Source organism: Cebus imitator, unplaced genomic scaffold, assembly GCF_001604975.1.
Source record: "Cebus imitator isolate Cc_AM_T3 unplaced genomic scaffold, Cebus_imitator-1.0 Scaffold577, whole genome shotgun sequence".
In the NCBI taxonomy this organism is placed as follows: Eukaryota; Metazoa; Chordata; class Mammalia; order Primates; family Cebidae; genus Cebus; species Cebus imitator.
Genome location: NW_016107892.1, coordinates 524,748 through 540,844, shown reverse-complemented (window position 1 = coordinate 540,844; position 16,097 = coordinate 524,748). Strand labels below are relative to the sequence as shown.

At 54.8% G+C, this 16,097-nt stretch overlaps 2 protein-coding genes across 6 annotated transcripts in view; one reads left to right on the top strand and one right to left on the bottom strand.

The window, feature by feature from the left end:
• Positions 1–10,284, top strand: part of FCSK (fucose kinase) — a 37,479-nt gene extending 27,195 nt beyond the window's left edge. For 3 of the 5 annotated variants that reach the window (XM_037734155.1, XM_037734153.1, XM_037734154.1), the window contains 14 exons: positions 371–483; positions 990–1,091; positions 1,201–1,371; positions 2,242–2,306; positions 2,673–3,043; positions 4,408–4,618; positions 4,808–4,974; positions 5,070–5,291; positions 5,655–5,798; positions 5,952–6,071; positions 8,267–8,454; positions 8,543–8,642; positions 9,184–9,407; positions 9,586–10,282. In XM_037734155.1, the coding sequence (XP_037590083.1) occupies positions 371–483; positions 990–1,091; positions 1,201–1,371; positions 2,242–2,306; positions 2,673–3,043; positions 4,408–4,618; positions 4,808–4,974; positions 5,070–5,291; positions 5,655–5,798; positions 5,952–6,071; positions 8,267–8,454; positions 8,543–8,642; positions 9,184–9,407; positions 9,586–9,687 (2,300 nt within the window). In that variant the 3' untranslated portion in view covers positions 9,688–10,282. Of the gene's footprint in view, positions 1–370; positions 484–989; positions 1,092–1,200; positions 1,372–2,241; positions 2,307–2,672; positions 3,044–4,407; positions 4,619–4,807; positions 4,975–5,069; positions 5,292–5,654; positions 5,799–5,951; positions 6,072–8,266; positions 8,455–8,542; positions 8,643–9,183; positions 9,408–9,585 lie in introns of all 5 variants that reach the window. The other 2 variants (XM_017516274.2, XM_037734156.1) reach the window with 2 other exon arrangements.
• Positions 10,285–10,579: 295 nt separating this feature from the next.
• The window catches only part of LOC108294378 (conserved oligomeric Golgi complex subunit 4), a 26,963-nt gene continuing 21,445 nt past the window's right edge, over positions 10,580–16,097 (bottom strand). Inside the window, exons 11-16 of the mRNA XM_017516240.2 lie at positions 13,415–13,531; positions 12,737–12,829; positions 12,103–12,186; positions 11,775–11,876; positions 11,370–11,498; positions 10,580–11,148 (exon numbers count right to left, since the gene is read on the bottom strand). Of these exons, the coding sequence (XP_017371729.2) occupies positions 11,014–11,148; positions 11,370–11,498; positions 11,775–11,876; positions 12,103–12,186; positions 12,737–12,829; positions 13,415–13,531 (660 nt within the window). The 3' untranslated portion in view covers positions 10,580–11,013. The remainder of the gene's footprint in view (positions 11,149–11,369; positions 11,499–11,774; positions 11,877–12,102; positions 12,187–12,736; positions 12,830–13,414; positions 13,532–16,097) is intronic.

Sequence of the window (16,097 nt, the reverse complement as noted above, 5' to 3'; positions counted from 1 at the left end):
ATTCTCCTGCCTCAGCCTCCTGAGTGGCTGGGATAACAGCTGTGTACCACCACACCTGGCTAATTCTTGTATTTGTAGTAGAGATGGGGTTTCACCACATTGGTCAGGCTGGTCTTGAACTCCCGGCTCTAGGTGATCCGCCTGCCTCGATCTCCATCTCCCAAAGTGCTGGGATTACAGGCATAAGCCACCATGCCTGGCCCTAACCTGTCTACTTTTTAGCTGTGTGGCTTTGGGCAGGTTCCTGACTCAGCTTCCCCTAACCAGCTCATTGCCACGCCTGCCCCATGTGTCTCTGCTGCTGGTAAGCCAGCCTGGCCCCTGAGTTGCAGCAGGCATGGGGTTGAGGTCAGTACTTATGTCTTTACAGCCTATGTCTCCAGCGGGAGCTACAGCTATATGACCTCCTCAGCCAGTGACTTCCTGCACAGCCTCACACTTCCCAGGGCCCTTGGGGCCCAGATTGTGCACTCCCAGGTGGAGGTGAGACTCTCTGGCCCTCCAGTGCCTGCTGGATACCTGGGGTCAGGTGGGATGTGGATTCCTGGGAAGAGAATAGCTCACACTTGGAACACATGACCCGAGTTCAGGTGTTACCCCTGTTTTACACATGAAGTGCTGGAGGCTCAGAGAGGCTAAGTAACTCACCTAAGGCCACAGAGCCAATCAGTGGCCAAATCAGGATTCTGGATCGAGCATGCCTGATTGAGAAGCTAAAGGAGACCTTTCTTCAGGGTCTTCCTGGGGTGACAGTGGTGGGCCTGGGCCAGTTCAAATGTGGCCCTCTGGGTGGCAAGGTTGGGTGTAACTGGACAGGTGGGATGGAAACAGACCTCAGGCCGGGGCCAAGGCAGGTCCAGAGAGGAGTCTAGAGGGTGCAGGGCAAGGGAGCAGCAGGCCTGGATGCTTTACCCCCAGATGCTTGGTGGGAGGAGGGTTGAAGCAGCCCTGGCCCTTGAACCTCACTCCCCTCCTCCCCTGCTACACAGGAGCAGCAGCTCCTGGCGGCCGGGAGCTCTGTGGTCAGCTGCCTGCTGGAGGGCCATGTCCAGCTGGGTCCTGGGAGTGTCCTGCAGCACTGCCACCTGCGGGTAAGGTCTGAGGGTGTGGGCAGATCGGGATGAGGGCGCTGGCGTCCTGTGTGTGTTGGGGGGTGCTGGGTGCCTGTGCACCCAGGATGCCTGCTCTGTCCTCCGCCAGGGCCCTGTTCATATAGGCGCTGGCTGCTTGGTGAGTGGCCTGGATGAAGCCCAGTCTGAGGCCCTGCATGCCTGGGAGCTGCATGACCTTGTGCTGCAGGGACACCATATACGGCTACATGGCTCCCCAGGCCGCGCCTTCACCCTCGTTGGCCGTCTGGACAGCTGGGAGGTAGGTACTCGCCCTTCATTCCTTCAGCCTTTGGGGAGCCCCAGGGAGTCCTGGCCCCCACCCCAGTGCAGGGTTCTCTGAGCACTGGCACATGGGACGGGCTGTGGGGAGGGTCGGTTGTAAGGAGGAGAGGATGCGGGAAGGAGGTAGGGTGAGGATAGGCCGTGAGACCAGCAGCGTCTCCATAGGCCTTTACCTCCCTGCTTGCATCTGCTCTGCCAGGTAGGCTGGGTGGGGACTTTGTTTTTTTTTTGGAGCTGGAGTCTTGCTCTGTCACCTAGGCTGGAGTGCAGTGGCCCAATCTCAGCTCACTGCAACCTCCGCCTCCCAGGTTCAAGCAATTCTCCTGCCTCAGCCTCCCAAGTAGCTGGGATGACCAGCGTGCACCACCATGCCTGGCTAATTTTTTGTATTTGTAGTACATGTTGGCCAGGCTGGTTGGGTGGGGATTTTTATCTCCATTTGACAGGCTAGAGACTGAGGTTCAGAGACAAGAGGTGACCCACCTTGGGCTGCAGCCCGTGTGGTGGGCTGGGCCTGGAGCCCAGGGTTTTGCTCCAGGTTTCAGGCACCTTGGCAGGAGTATTGGGCTGTAGAGCTAAAAGCAGTTTCAGAGCTTGCTCCCTGGCTGGGTGTAGTGGCTCAGGCCTGTAATCCTAGCACTCTGGGAGGCTGAGGTGGGAGGATCTCTTGAGGCCAGGAGTTTATACCTGAAGTGAGCTATGACTGTGCCACTGCACTGCAGCCTGGGTATGTGCTCTGTCTGTCTTCCTGCCCTCACTTGAGCACTTGAGCAGCTCCCAGCCCCCTGGCTTAGTGTCTCTAACCCCTGTGGCCCCTGAAGCCCTGACTGCTTCTTCCTCCTGCCAGAGACACGGGGCAGGCACATATCTCAACATGCCCTGGCGTGAATTCTTCAAGAGGACAGGTGTTCGGTAAGCCGGGTACCCTGAGGGCCTCTGTGTGCCTGGGCAGCTGGGGTGACTGCTGCTCTTCCAGGCGTGTCCCTCCCGTGCCCCGGAGCAGCACCGGCCCTGCTACCATGCAGGGGCCTGGGTGGTTTTATGCAGCTGGATTTTTCCCCTAGGCAGAAAGTCAGACTCTGACTGTGCAGACTTTAGCATTCTTGTTCAGTGGTCTGGGAAAGGACATAAGGGAGCCTGGCCCCTGACCCGAATTGTCCACTTGTGCTACCTCGGAGAAGTTTGTCCTGTCCCACAAACTGACGGGTGACTCAGGGCTTGGGGAGGACACTGGAGCCTTTGCTTCCCTCCCGCGAATGTGCCTTCTCCCCATGTTAGAGCCTTGGACCTGTGGGACCCTGACACGCCGCCTGCAGAGTGCTGCCTTCCCAGTGCCCGCCTCTTTCCTGTGCTCCACCCCTCGAGGGCCCTGGGGCCCCAGGAGCTACTGTGGATGCTGGATCCCCAGGAGGACGGGGGCGAGGCCCTGCGAGCCTGGCGAGCCTCCTGGCGCCTATCCTGGGAGCAGCTGCAGCCGTGCCTGGATCGAGCTGCCACACTGGCCTCTCGCCGGGACCTGTTCTTCCGCCAGGCCCTGCATAAGGCGCGGCATGTGCTGGAGGCACGGCATGACCTCAGCCTGCGCCCGCTGATCCGGGCTGCTGTCCGTGAGGGCTGCCCTGGGCCCCTGCTTGCCACGCTGGACCAGGGTGAGTCTATGGGCAGGTAGTGCTGCAGAATCAAGCGAGGAGCACCTGCCCTTCCTGTCTTCTGGGCCATCGCCTGAGGGGACTAGGGGGCCATGAGGTGCTTAAACAGGGAAGGGGCATGCCAGAGTTTACTTTTAGGATTGTGGAAGGCCTCATCCTTGTCAGTGGGGTTTGGTCAGAAGTTGAGGGCTGGCAGCTGAGCTCTAGGTCCTAGTCACGTCAGCAAACCCTACATGTTCTGTACCTGGTGCCAGGATGTGGGTGCAGAGTGTGGAGAGGGGACAGAGTCCTCCAGGGGACGTGGTCAGCTCTGCATGAGATCCCAGGCACACTGTTGGGGGCTCACAGTCTTAGCCTCCTGGGCCGCACCTCATGAAAGGCGCCGGGGCCATGGACACCAGAGCCACACAGATAGCTGGTGGTGACACTGAGACCTGAGTCCAGGTGGTTTGACCCCAGAGCCCGAGCTCTTCACCACTATAGGTATCCTGGGTGGGGGTAAAGAGATACCTATGGGCTGGGACTGGCAGGATGAGAGAATCTCTGCCATGCAGGGAGTAGGGCTGCAGTTACAGTCAAAGATACATTGTGGGGCTGAGTGCAATGGCTTGAGCCTGTAATCCCAGCACTTTTGGAGGCCAAGGTGGGTGGATCACGAGGTCAAGAGATCGAGACCATCCTGGCCAACATGGTGAAACCCGATCTCTACGAAAACTACAAAAATTCTTGATTTGCAGTAGCTTTGCAAAAAAAAAAAAAAAAATTAGCTGGGCGTGGTGGTGCGCACCTGTAGTCCCAGCTACTAGGAGGCTGAGGCAGGAGAATTGCTTGAACCTGTGAGGGGGAGATAGCAGTGAGCCGAGATTGCGCCACTGCACTCCAGCCTGGCAACAGAATGAGACCCCGTGTCAAAAAATAAAAATAAAAAAGAAATAGATACACTATGGGCTGGGCATGGTGGCTCATGCTTGTAATTCTTGCACTTTGGGAGGCTGTGGCAGGCGGATCACGAGGTCAGGAGATTGAGACCATCCTGGCCAACATGGTGAAACCCTGTCTCTACTAAAAATACAAAAATTAGTTGGGTATGGTAGCATGCACCTGTAGTACCAGCTTCTTGGGAGGCTGTGGTAGGAGAATCACTTGAACCCAGGAGGCAGAGGTTGTAGTGAGCTGAGATCATGCCACACTCCAGCTTGGTGACAGAGCAAGACTCCATCTAAAAAAAAAAATGATACATTGTGGGCAAAAGCCAGGAGGTGTGAGGGGCCTGGAGCCTTTAGAGACTGTTGAGTAGTCTCTTGGGGCAGAAGATATTGAGGACAGGCCTCCTCCCCTGCCACCCCTGACTCCTGGTCCCTCAGTTGCAGCTGGGGCAGGAGACCCTGGTGTGGCAGCACGGGCGCTGGCCTGTGTCGCGGATGTCCTGGGCTGCATGGCTGAGGGCCGTGGGGGCTTGCGGAGTGGGCCAGCTGCCAACCCTGAGTGGATGCGGCCCTTCTCATACCTGGAGTGTGGAGACCTGGCAGCGGGTGTGGAGGCTCTTGCCCAGGAGAGGGACAAGTGGCTAAGCAGGTGGGTTTGCTAATGGAGGTCAGATCACTTGGAGAAGCCCCTGGCCATCTGGGAAGTGGCCCCTGATGGAGGAAGCCCAGAGAGAGGTGGGGTACCCTTGGGTCACCCAGGACAGTCAGGTCCCCAAAGCCAGGTAATCTGCCCTAGCTTGGGGCTGCCTGCCACCATCCCTCCCTTTTCTCTTGGCAGGCCAGCCTTGCTGGTACGAGCGGCCCGCCACTACGAGGGGGCTGGGCAGATCCTGATCCGCCAGGCCGTGATGTCAGCCCAGCACTTTGTCTCCACGGAGCCGGTGGAGCTGCCAGGACCTGGGCAGTGGGTGGTGGCTGAGTGCCCAGCCCGTGTGGATTTCTCTGGTGAGCCCTTTGTGGCGGGTGGGGGTGAGGGTAGCTGCCCCACAGTCAGGCTGGCAACTTCTGTGACCAGCTTGAGTCTTGCCACACCATCATAGGGGGCTGGAGTGACACGCCACCCCTTGCCTATGAGCTTGGTGGGGCTGTGCTGGGCCTGGCTGTGCGAGTGGATGGCCGCCGGCCCATCGGGGCCAGGGCACGCCGCATCCTGGAGCCTGAGCTGTGGCTGGCGGTGGGGCCTCAGCAGGATGAGATGACCGTGAAGATAGTGTGCCGGAGTCTGGCTGACCTGCGGGACTACTGCCAGCCCCATGCCCCAGGTCAGGCACCCCGGGACCTCTGCAGGTGGGCTGGCACACATAGCCAGCTAGGGGCTGGGGGTAGAAGCGAGAGACTGCAGGCCACTGGGGCCTGGCCTGAGGGCCACCCAGTCTGAAGGGAAGGAAGGGGCTGGGAGTCACCCTGCCTAGACACTTACAGACAAGGGAAGTAGAGATGACACATGTGTTCATGTCTGTGAGCCCAGAGGCCCTTTTGTGGCTTGGGGATGGGGCCAGCACTGCTGTTGGGCTTTCTTCCCACCGCATGAGTCCCGCAGTGGTCTGGGAAATCACAAGGGTGGGTGGGGTGTCTGCATCTGCCCTTGGAGACCGAATTCCTTCCTCATGCCTGTCCCTCTGCAGGGGCTCTGCTGAAGGCAGCCTTCATCTGCGCGGGGATTGTGGATGTTCACTCTGAGCTCCAGCTGCGTAAGCAGCTGCTCCGCACCTTCGGGGGCGGCTTTGAGCTGCATACCTGGTCTGAGCTTCCCCACGGCTCTGGCCTAGGTGAGCGGGCCCTCCCTCCTGTTGCCCACCGACTGTCACAGCACTCCAGCCTTGCCTGTGATCCCCTCACTGGCCTCTGCCCTGAGAGGGAGTCGGGCGGGACTAGACAGGGTGGAGGCGTTTCATGCCTGCTTTCTCCTCTGTGCTCTGCAGGCACCAGCAGCATCCTGGCAGGCACCGCCCTGGCTGCCTTGCAGCGAGCCGCGGGCCGGGTGGTGGGCACGGAGGCCCTGATCCACGCAGTGCTGCACCTGGAGCAGGTGCTCACCACCGGTATGTGACTGCCTCGGAGTTGGGGGAGGTCACTGACACTTTCCCTAGGGCCTGTGGTGGGGAGTGGAGCTCTCCTGGATTTATATGTGATTGGCCAACAGCCACATGACTGTGCTACTCTTCACAAGTTTCTTTCTTGTCCCTTTGACCACCTCTGGTGGTTATCAACTTGAAATATTCTACCTCCAGTGAGGTGTTTCACGAGCACCTACTGAGTGCCAGATTCTGTGCTGTGCCTTTCATGCTTGTTGGGACCAGGTACTGTGCTTCGTGACTGTGCCTATCCAGGGCTGTGCTTGGGTGGGGCTGGGCAAGCTGGTTTGGACCTTCCACCTGCCCTTCTGGCATGTCCTTATTTGAGATACAATCACCTGTGCCCCTGCCCCCACCTCCTGGCCATATGGTGGGGCAGCAAGAGCCCAGCAGTGACTATGATCTCATGAATGTCAGGCTTCACTGATCTCACCAGTGCCAGGCTTCCCGTTCCTCCTGGCCACAGAGCCCCCTGGAACCCATGGCCAATGTAGAGCAGCCACAGGCTTGTATGGTTCCAGGTGCACCTCAGGGTGTCAGGCCCCATCTCTAGCACACCCTTGGAAGGAAACTGCTGCAAAGGCCTACTGGAGCCTGACTGTGGTGTCTTCTGTCACCGCAGCTCAGGCCTCTCATTTTGCTCACATACCATCATAGGTAGTCATTAGTGAAGGGAGCAGATGGGGAAGCCTTTCAGTTTTTTTTTGAGGTGTACCATTCAAGTTCTACATTTGGCCAATGGACAACTATTTATTGAGAACCCACTCTGTGGGTCCCCGAGGATAAAATGAGCAAAAATGGGTTCCTGCCCTCGAAAGTCCTGTGGTCTCCTGGAGACAGACGTCCATCAGTAACCACTCAGGTGCATGTGTATTACAAACTGTGCCAAGTGCTCTGAAGCAGAGGGGAACCGTTAAGTCTTGACATTTCAAGACTTAACAGCTACTTTGCAGCCACTAGGTTTTGGCTGCAAAGTTCCAGATGGCTCCTGCCTTTTGCATTTCATACTTTAAACCCTTACAGGCCCTTCCCTAAATATCAATGATCTGTCTCAGAAGCAGCTCAAGTTTTTTATTTTTTGTTTTTGAGATGGAGTCTAGCTCTGTCACCCAGGCTGGAGTACAGTGGCATGATCTCAGCTCACTGCAGCCTCCACCTTCCAGGTTTAAGCGATTCTCTTGCCTCAGCCGCCTGAGTAGCTGGGATTACAGGCACCAGCCACCATGCCCAGCTTTTTTTTTTTTTTTGTATTTTTAGTAGACGTGGGGTTTCACTGTGCTGGCCAGGATGGTCTCGAACTCCTGAGCTCATGATCTGCCCACCTTAGCCTCCCAAAGTGCTGGGATTACAAGTGTGAGCCACTGTGCCCGGCCTAGTTTTATTTTTGTATAGCTACAAGGGGGAAAATGATACATACTTTCATTACTGAAGATGGAAAGATGTCTAATAAGTTACATAAGAGAAAAATAGATCCCAGTGAGCTTCTTTCCTACATAAACCACTTGTAAGAAGACAGGGTGCAGGGAGACTCAGGCTGCACGGAAGGTACCTGTCAGCCTCTCCTCTAAAACTTCCCTAGGAGCGGCAGAGGTTAGTGTAAAATATTTTTTTTTTTTTTTTGAGACAGAGTCTCACACTGTCACTGAGGCTGGAGTGCAGTGGTATGATCTCAGCTCACTGCAACCTCTGCCTCAGTCTCCCCAGTAGCTGGGATTACAGGGCGTGTGCCACCATGCCTGGCTAATTTTTGTAATTTTGGTAGAGATGGAATTTCACCATGTTGGCCAGGCTGGTCTAGAACTCCTGACCTCAAGTGATCTGCCTGCCTTAGCCTCCCAAAGTGCTGTGATTATAGGCTAAGCCACTGCACCCGACCATAGTGTAAAGCCTTTATCCTTCAATGTAGTTTATCCGAATTTCAATTACACATTAGGTCTACAACAAAACTCAGGCCTTGGGAATTCCAAGCTTTGCTCTGGTGTGAAGCCCATTCCTTTGCTGGGATTGTCCTAGGGACAGAGCTGTGTAGCTCACTGTCCCATGGAGTTGAGAGAAGCTCTTTCCACACTGATCCCAGCCAGGGGTGCAGGGCCAGGAGCCTAGGCTGGGAGAGTGAAGCTGGGCCAGGTAGACTCCAACAGTGATACGCCCTGGGCTCACAGGAGGTGGCTGGCAGGATCAAGTGGGTGGCCTAATGCCTGGCATCAAGGTGGGGCGCTCCCGGGCTCAGCTGCCGCTGAAAGTGGAGGTGGAAGAGGTCACGGTGCCTGAGGGCTTTGTCCAGAAGCTCAATGACCACCTGCTCTTGGTGTACACTGGCAAGACCCGCCTGGCTCGAAATCTGCTGCAGGTGAGCCCCAGCCCCACCATGAGGGAGGTAGGGAGGGATGCCGCCGGCTGGGCCTGGGTCCTCACTGCCCCTTCTGCCTTGTCTGCAGGATGTGCTGAGGAGCTGGTATGCCCGACTACCTGCCGTGGTGGAGAATGCCCACAGCCTGGTACAGCAAACCGAGGAGTGTGCTGAAGCCTTCCGCCAAGGTGAGGGGCTTCTTCCAGGGGAATCAGGGCACCAGGAGCCAGTACCCTGTCACTTGTGGGTTTGAGGCCAGGGTCATTTGCAGGCTTGGCATAAGCTCCAGATACTCGGCCTCTGGGAACAGAAGCCTACTGTCTGTCCTCTCCAGGGTCTCACATTTAGGGGGAAGCCACATCTAAGGACAAAATTTTCATCATGGGAAAGGCCCTCTAGCCTCACCTAACAGGAAGCAGATAGGGGAAGGGACTCACCCCATGGCTGAGTTCCAGGGAAGTGTGAGCTAGGCAGGGCCCTCGGTGTGTGGCTGCACAGGTCCCTGGGTGCTGATGATGCTGGGCATGGTGGTGTTTGCTTCCTGCACATTGGTCCTCAGGCAGTTCTAGGAAGTAGGTTTGCTTCTCCTGGCTCCAGCCAGCACTGGAACCCGGCTTCTTTACCATGACACTGGCTCAGCACCACCTCTTGGCACTTCATACAATCTCCAGATGGGTGCTGAGTGAGTATCTTGGCCCAGGCATGCCACTTCCCTCTGTCCCACCTCAGGAAGCCTGCCTCTGCTGGGGCAGTGCCTGACTGCATACTGGGAGCAGAAGAAGCTCATGGCTCCAGGCTGTGAGCCCCTGGCTGTGCGGCGTATGATGGATGTCCTGGCCCCCCACGTGCATGGCCAGAGCCTGGCTGGGGCAGGTGGTGGAGGCTTTCTCTATCTGTTGACTAAGGAGCCACAGCAAAAGGAGGCCTTGGAGGCCGTGCTGGCCAAGACCGAGGTACTACTGATGGGGCTGGGGTTGGTCCAGAGACCTGTGAGGGCAAGAGACCTCACTGTGGCCCACTAATTAACCAGGGGCTATATCTGCAAGTCTCCCTGGTCCTGTAGCCTCAGTCCAGCCTCCAGATGGCCTGATCTTTCTCCAGAACCTTCTAAATACTTGTTCTCCTGTCCAGGGCCTTGGGAATTACAGCATCCACCTGGTTGAAGTGGATACTCAGGGCCTGAGCCTGAAGCTGCTGGGGACCGAGGCCTCAACCTGTTGCCCTTTCCCATGAAGCTGGCTTCTCACTGCAAGAGAAAACCTGGAGCTACAGTGTCCCCCACCTTCCTTACCCCACGAGAACCTCCACCTCCCACTCCCCACCCACCTCTGCGAATCCGCTCCCAAAGGAAGCTGACTGAAGCAAGACCTGGGCAAGCAGAGAGTGCTTGGGATAAGACTGTGACCTGGCTGACAGTGGCCTAGGTGTAGCCTGTTCCTCCTGCACATAAGAAGGTCCCAAGCTTAGTGTCCCATGTGGCCTTTACAAATCCCATGGGTGGCCTTCTCATTCCACGAGGGCCTGGGAAAGGGTTGACCACCAGCCTTGGCATATGGCTGGAAGTCCCTTGGCAAGGCCAACCCTGAAGAGGCCCTTCGAGGCATTTCCTATGGCCTTCCTTAGAGTTGTAGAGACTTCACACTCAACCCTCATGGGCGAGTGGGAGTGAGGGTGGTGGTCCCTTGCCAAGTTGGTGGCAGTGACCCAGCGATTCACTGCCATCCCAGGCCTTAACCAGCAACACTACAGACCGTGCCAAGTGACCTGGTGCCTGTGGGAAGTGGGTTCTCAGGACTGGCATTCTTGGAATAAATTCACTCTGTCCTTGTAGGTGGTCCTCGTAAAGTCACTTTCGCTCTTGCTGGGAGCAGTTCCCTCTTTTCCTAGCACCATGGGGAACTGCCTCTGGGATGATCCAGCTTGTGGTATTGAGGGCCCAAGAGGGCCATGAGGATCTGGGACTGGATGGGGGCTCCTGCCATCATGTGGGCCCTGGACACAGCTGTGCACTGTGCTGTGTGTGGGGAGGAGGCTGAAGTCTTGGGTTTGCCTTCCTATTTCAGTGCTACTGGTAGACCTGCCATGCCCATAGGATCTGGCCCTCCCTGGAAACAGCACATTGGCATCTCTTCAAGGAGTAGCTTTATTCAGGGATCATAAACATCACAGCCTTGCCTCGAAGTCAAGCCTAATTGCTAGGTCCCCAGATGTACCCAAGTCGTCTAAGGCTGGCAGGGGCAGCTTGTTTGCTGTAGCGTTTGAGGGCAAAAGACTGACCACCCGTGCAGAAAGCCGGCCTGGGCTGCCCCTCTGCCTGCCATGAGTTTCTCACCTCATTAGGAGCCCAATTCTCTAGGTGGGGAAAGGCTGCCCCCAATGCCTCACCAGGCTAGGTCTGAGGGCAGAGCATGGAGTGAGTCCAGGCTGTCTGTGCTGCCAGCTGTGGAAAGGTCTGGGCTGTCAGAGCTCCTCCAAGGCAAACAGCCTCACTCAGCTCCTTGGCTGGGCCTTAGGGAACAGACTGAGAACTGTAATGAGCTGGTGTGCGCATCCAGGCAGCTACAGGCGCAGCCTCTTGATGTCTTCACTGCGGAAGTCTATGCGCAGGGCCAGCACCTGGCGCACTTCAGCAGGGGTGAGGCGCCACGTCAACGGGCCGGAGTTGGGTCCCCAGTAATCGAGGATCTCGGTCACCTGTGGGGAAGGACAGAGAAACCAGTCAGCAAGGTGGGGCTATTCTGAAAGAAGGCTCTGGCCTCCACCAGGGGCAGAACAGGAGCACTCAAGAAGGGGAAGGGAAGGTGTCCTGCAGGGCTGGCTGCTGGCAGACACATGATTTAGAGGGAAGTGGCAGGGATCCATCTTTGCCTCTTTCAGTCACCCCTCTCTGGCTGCGCCAAGGACGCCCCACCTACCCGCTCCAGATTGAGGATGGTGGCCATCTGAGAGAGCCGGGCAAACTTGTCTCGGATGGTCCAGGTGGTCACCGTGGTAAGGTAGGCAATGAGTGACCTCAGCTCCTTGTCAAATTGCAGACCGCCCAGCTGCAGGAGAACCCAAGCCCAGTCACTACTTAGGCCTGGCCAAGCAGAACTGGCCTCCAATTGCCCCCAGAGCTGGGTGGCAAGGCCGGCCAGGTCTGAGGTGGTACCTTGTGGCTCCAGTTTGCTCTAAAGCCTCAGAAGCCAGGGCAGGACTGGACCCAGACATGCAGGGCCTGTGGGCAGCAGACAGGGGGAACACAAATCCTGGGTGGTGGCATGACTTGTCTTCCTCAGAGGAGAAACGAGAGCTGCAGACCCATGACCCCTTCACCTTACCCGGTTAAAGGTGGATTTCAGCACCACTTTCTCCAACTCCACGGCAACAAGGCTGGTCATGAGGCCGGTTAGGCTGTCGTAGATGACTGGGGACAGGCTGGCCTGCACACAGAGGCTTGACATCAGCCGAGCCCCATCTAACCCCTTTGCCTCTCCACTGGAGTCTTTGGGGGTGAGGACAGTCATGTGAGGCCACGGGAGTGTTTCTATAGGTTAGGGTTGGAAGGGCTTTCAGGGTCTCCAGAAGGAATGTGATGAGACCCTGAGGGCTGCTGGTTTGGGCAGAGGTGGGTAATTCCCTAAGTGGATCCCTAGAGCCCCTGCTCACCTTGAACTCTGCCATTTGCTGCTCCAAGTTAAGGATGAACTGTTGTACCCAAGGGTCGTTGGCCTCATAGTCATTGAATTCCTCCTGTTATCAGGAAGCAGGGCTGGTCACCATGGGCCTCTAAGAAGTACCATTTGCTGCCACCCACCTCTACCCCATTAAGAAAATAAGGTAAGATGTTCTTCCTTCCCTGTGCCTTCTGACTCATTCAGTTTAAAACCAGCTCAGACACTCAGGCTGGCAGAAACTGACCAGCAAACAGCTCAAGGCTGTAGCAGTGGCCCACATAACGGGTGAAGTTCCTGGCATTTTATTCCTTCTTGGATCTCATGTTCTATAGGAATGAAATCACTAGGCCAGGAGGAAAAAATGCTCCTAAGTCTATCATAAGTAGGACAAAAAGAGCTTCAATACAAGGGAATGAGTTAGGTCAAGGCAAACGCCTTATCTTTCTGAGCTCTTCTGACTAGAGACAAATTGCTTCCTGGGAGGAACCTAGTGTTCAAGGGTGAGGGGCGGGGAAGTGGGCCTGGGAAGCCTGGAAGGTCTAGTCTGTTCACGGCTCCATTCCCTCCAGCTGGAGATGGGGGTGAGGTGTCATCGGGGCTTGATGGCTGCTTGTGGCCAGGCTGACCTCCTCGATGTTGTGGGAGACAGAGAAAAAGCTGTTAATCCAAGGCTGCACCTGTGGCTTGATGGCTGTGCTGTTAAGCTCCGTGAGCCCTTCCTGCACAAGGACAAGGTGGAGACATGTCAGACACAGCAGGCACAACCCATCCCTTCCCTCTCTCTTCTACCCATCCCTTGACTGCAAGGTGTTCTTCCAGCCCTGAGGCTTTCTGCAAGCCCTGTTGGAGGTTGTAACAGAGCTAGAGCTAATGAACGGAGGAACCAGCAACATGCCCCTCTCTAGATCTCAGCTGATTCAGGTCCAGGGTGGAGATAAGGCCTTGAGGCTGTTTTGGTAAACTCTTAAGAGAGATTTCAGAGTGCCCAGTGCTAGGCTATGGCCACAGGTCAGAACCATGTGGCTCCACTTCCTCTGAGCATCTTCTAAGGGCTCTTGACATTGTGGGGCCAAGCGGAAAGTCTAGAGGAACCAGATGTTGGCTTGTCAGTGTGACAGCTTCACTGATGAAAAACCAACAGGGCCTTTAGTCTCAAGGGACCTGTACAACTCCAAACTCCAGGGCTTGCTGGCTTCCCCCTCACCTGTCCTCCTGGCTTCTTTGCACACGATGAGCCAGCTAACACTCTTCTTAGAGCAATGCACAGGCACAGGATTCAGTTAGCAGTTGAACCTGGGGCTTACCTGCAAGAGGTCTCGGAATTTGCTGGACACGGCAGCCAAGTCAGAAAGGCAGCTGTCAAACTTGGCCTTGGCCTGCTCCCCTCCAATGCCCTGGCTGAAGAGCTTGGTGCAGTCACTCTAGGGGATAACACTGCTGTAAGACTGCTGAGCACACATGGGCCATGGGAGTGTAAGGTGAGGCAGAGAGGAGGTCAATATGCCACCAGCCAGTTCTACTCCTCTAGCCTTCTCTGGGCGCAGCTTATGGCCTGTTGAGAGCCCTGGATGGGTTTCAGAAAACCTGAATTCCATCCTGGTGGCTATCCACTTGGCTCCCACTTCCCCCTCTGTAATATGGAGGTACCAGTGTCAGGGGAAGTGAATAAGAACCGAAATACCAGAAAGTTTTTCGTATCTTTAGAGTCACACATTCCTAGGTTCAAGTCCTGGCTCAGTCATGTATTAGCTGAGTGACCTTGGGCAAATGATTTCAAGTTTCTGAGCTTCAATTTTCCTGTCTGTAAAATGGGAACATGAATTCCTCCTCCTCATGTATGAGATGAAGCACAAGATGTCTAGCTCAGTGCCTCACACAGGAGACACTAGCTATTATTGCTAGAGTTTCTCCTTTTTTCCCCACTTTTCTATTTATTTACTTCTCCTTTTAAAATTTTATTTACATGTACACAGAGGCCAGTTTCTCTTCTTAAATATTTTGGTCTGGCTGCCAAAGAAAGATGGTCAAGATCATACTTAAGGTTTAAGGGCTTACTGTACGCCTGGCTTTGTTCTAAGCATTTTACTTTTATTAAAGCACCAGGCTGAGTGAGGTGGCTCATGTCTGTAATTCTAGCACTTTGGGAGGTCAAGGTGTGAGGACCACTTGAGGCCAAGAGTTTAAGAATAGCAGCGAAACATAGTGAGAAGCCGTCTCTACAGAAAATTAAAGAATTAGCTGGATGTGGTGGTGCGCCCCTGCATCCCCAGCTACTCGGGAGGCTGAGGTGAGGGAATCCCTTGAGCCCAAAGGTTCAAGGTTGCAGTGAGCTATGACTGTGCTACTGCACTCCAGCCTGGACAACAGAGTGAGACCAAAGTATCTATTCTCCCTAAAAACAAAACAAAATGAAAACCCAAAACCCCCACAAATATTGTTACTTTGACCTTCATAAAAAAAGTATCTCCTTTATTAAGTAGATAAAATTATTATCCCCAATGTACAGATGAGGAAACTGAGGCACAGAAGTTAATAATTTATTCAAAGCCGCCAGACGTAGTGGCTCATGCCTGTAATCCCAGCACTTTGGAGGCTGAGGGAGGCGGATCACAAGGTCAAGAGATTGAGACCATCCTGGCCAACATGATAAAATCCCATCTCTACTAAAAATACAAAAATTAGCTGGATGTGGTGGTGTGTGCCTGTAATCCCAGCTACTTGGGAGGCTGAGGCAGGAGAATTGCTTGAAACCAGGAGGCAGAGGTTGCAGTGAGCTGAGATTGCACCACTGTACTCCAGCCTGGTGACAGAGTGAGACTCTGTCTAGAAAAAAAAAAAAGTGTTCGAAGCCATGAAAATAAGTCTTGAAAAGCTGGGGATAGTGGCTCAATATTATAATCCCTGAACTTTGTGAGGCCAAGGAAGGAGGATCACTGAAGCCCAGGAGTTCAAGACCAGCCTGGGCAACAAAGCGAGAACCCCTCTCTTTTTTTTTTGGAGACGGAGTCTTGCTCTGCTACCCAGGCTGGATTGCAGTGGCATGATCCCGGCTCATTGCAATGTCCGCCTCCAGGGTCCAAGCAATTCTCCCACCTCAGCCTCCTGAGCAGCCGAGACCACAGGCATGCGCAACCACACCTGGCCAACCTCTGCATTCCCAGTAGAGATGGCTTCACCACGTTGGCCAGGCTGGTCTCGAACTCCTGACCTCAGGTGATCCACCCACCTCGGCCTCCAAGTGCTGGGACCACAGGCCTGAGCCACTATGCTCTCTTTTATTTTTTTGAGATGGAGTCTCACTCTGTTGCTCAGGCTGAAGTGCAGTGGCACGATCTCAGCCCACTGCAACTTAAATCTCCTGGGTTCAAGCGATTCTTGTGCCTCAGCCTCCTGAACAGCTGGGATTACAGGTACTGGCCACCATGCCCAACTAATTTTTGTTATTTTTAGTAGAGATGGGGTTTCACTATGTTTGCTAGGCTGGTCTTGAACTCCTGACATCAGGTGATCCACCTGCTTTGGCCTCCCAAAGTGCTGGGATTACAGGTGTGAGCCACCACACCTGGTCATTATTTTTACTTTTTAAATGACAGGGTCTCATTATGTTGCCCAGGCTGGCCTTGAACTCCTGGCCTCAAGCAATCCTCCTGCCTCAGAGTCCCAAGTAGCTGGGACTACAGGCATGAGCCACCCAACTACTGTTATTTTTAACTGTTAATACAACTAATAAGTACCACTGCATGCCTCTCACGAACCAAGTGCTTTATGCTGGGTAGTGGTCAAGTGGAGATTTGAACTTGGGGTGTCTGGCTTCAAAGCCCAAGTAATTTCCACTATACTCTGCTGCCTTCCTCTAAAAAATAACAGCTATCAGCTTTATAGAGGATTTGGCAAGCCTCATCTTAATCTCCTATATTTATACAGGGATTTGTCATTTTTATAAGGTGCTTTTGATCCTGATTAAAATTTTTTTTTTTTTTTTTTTTT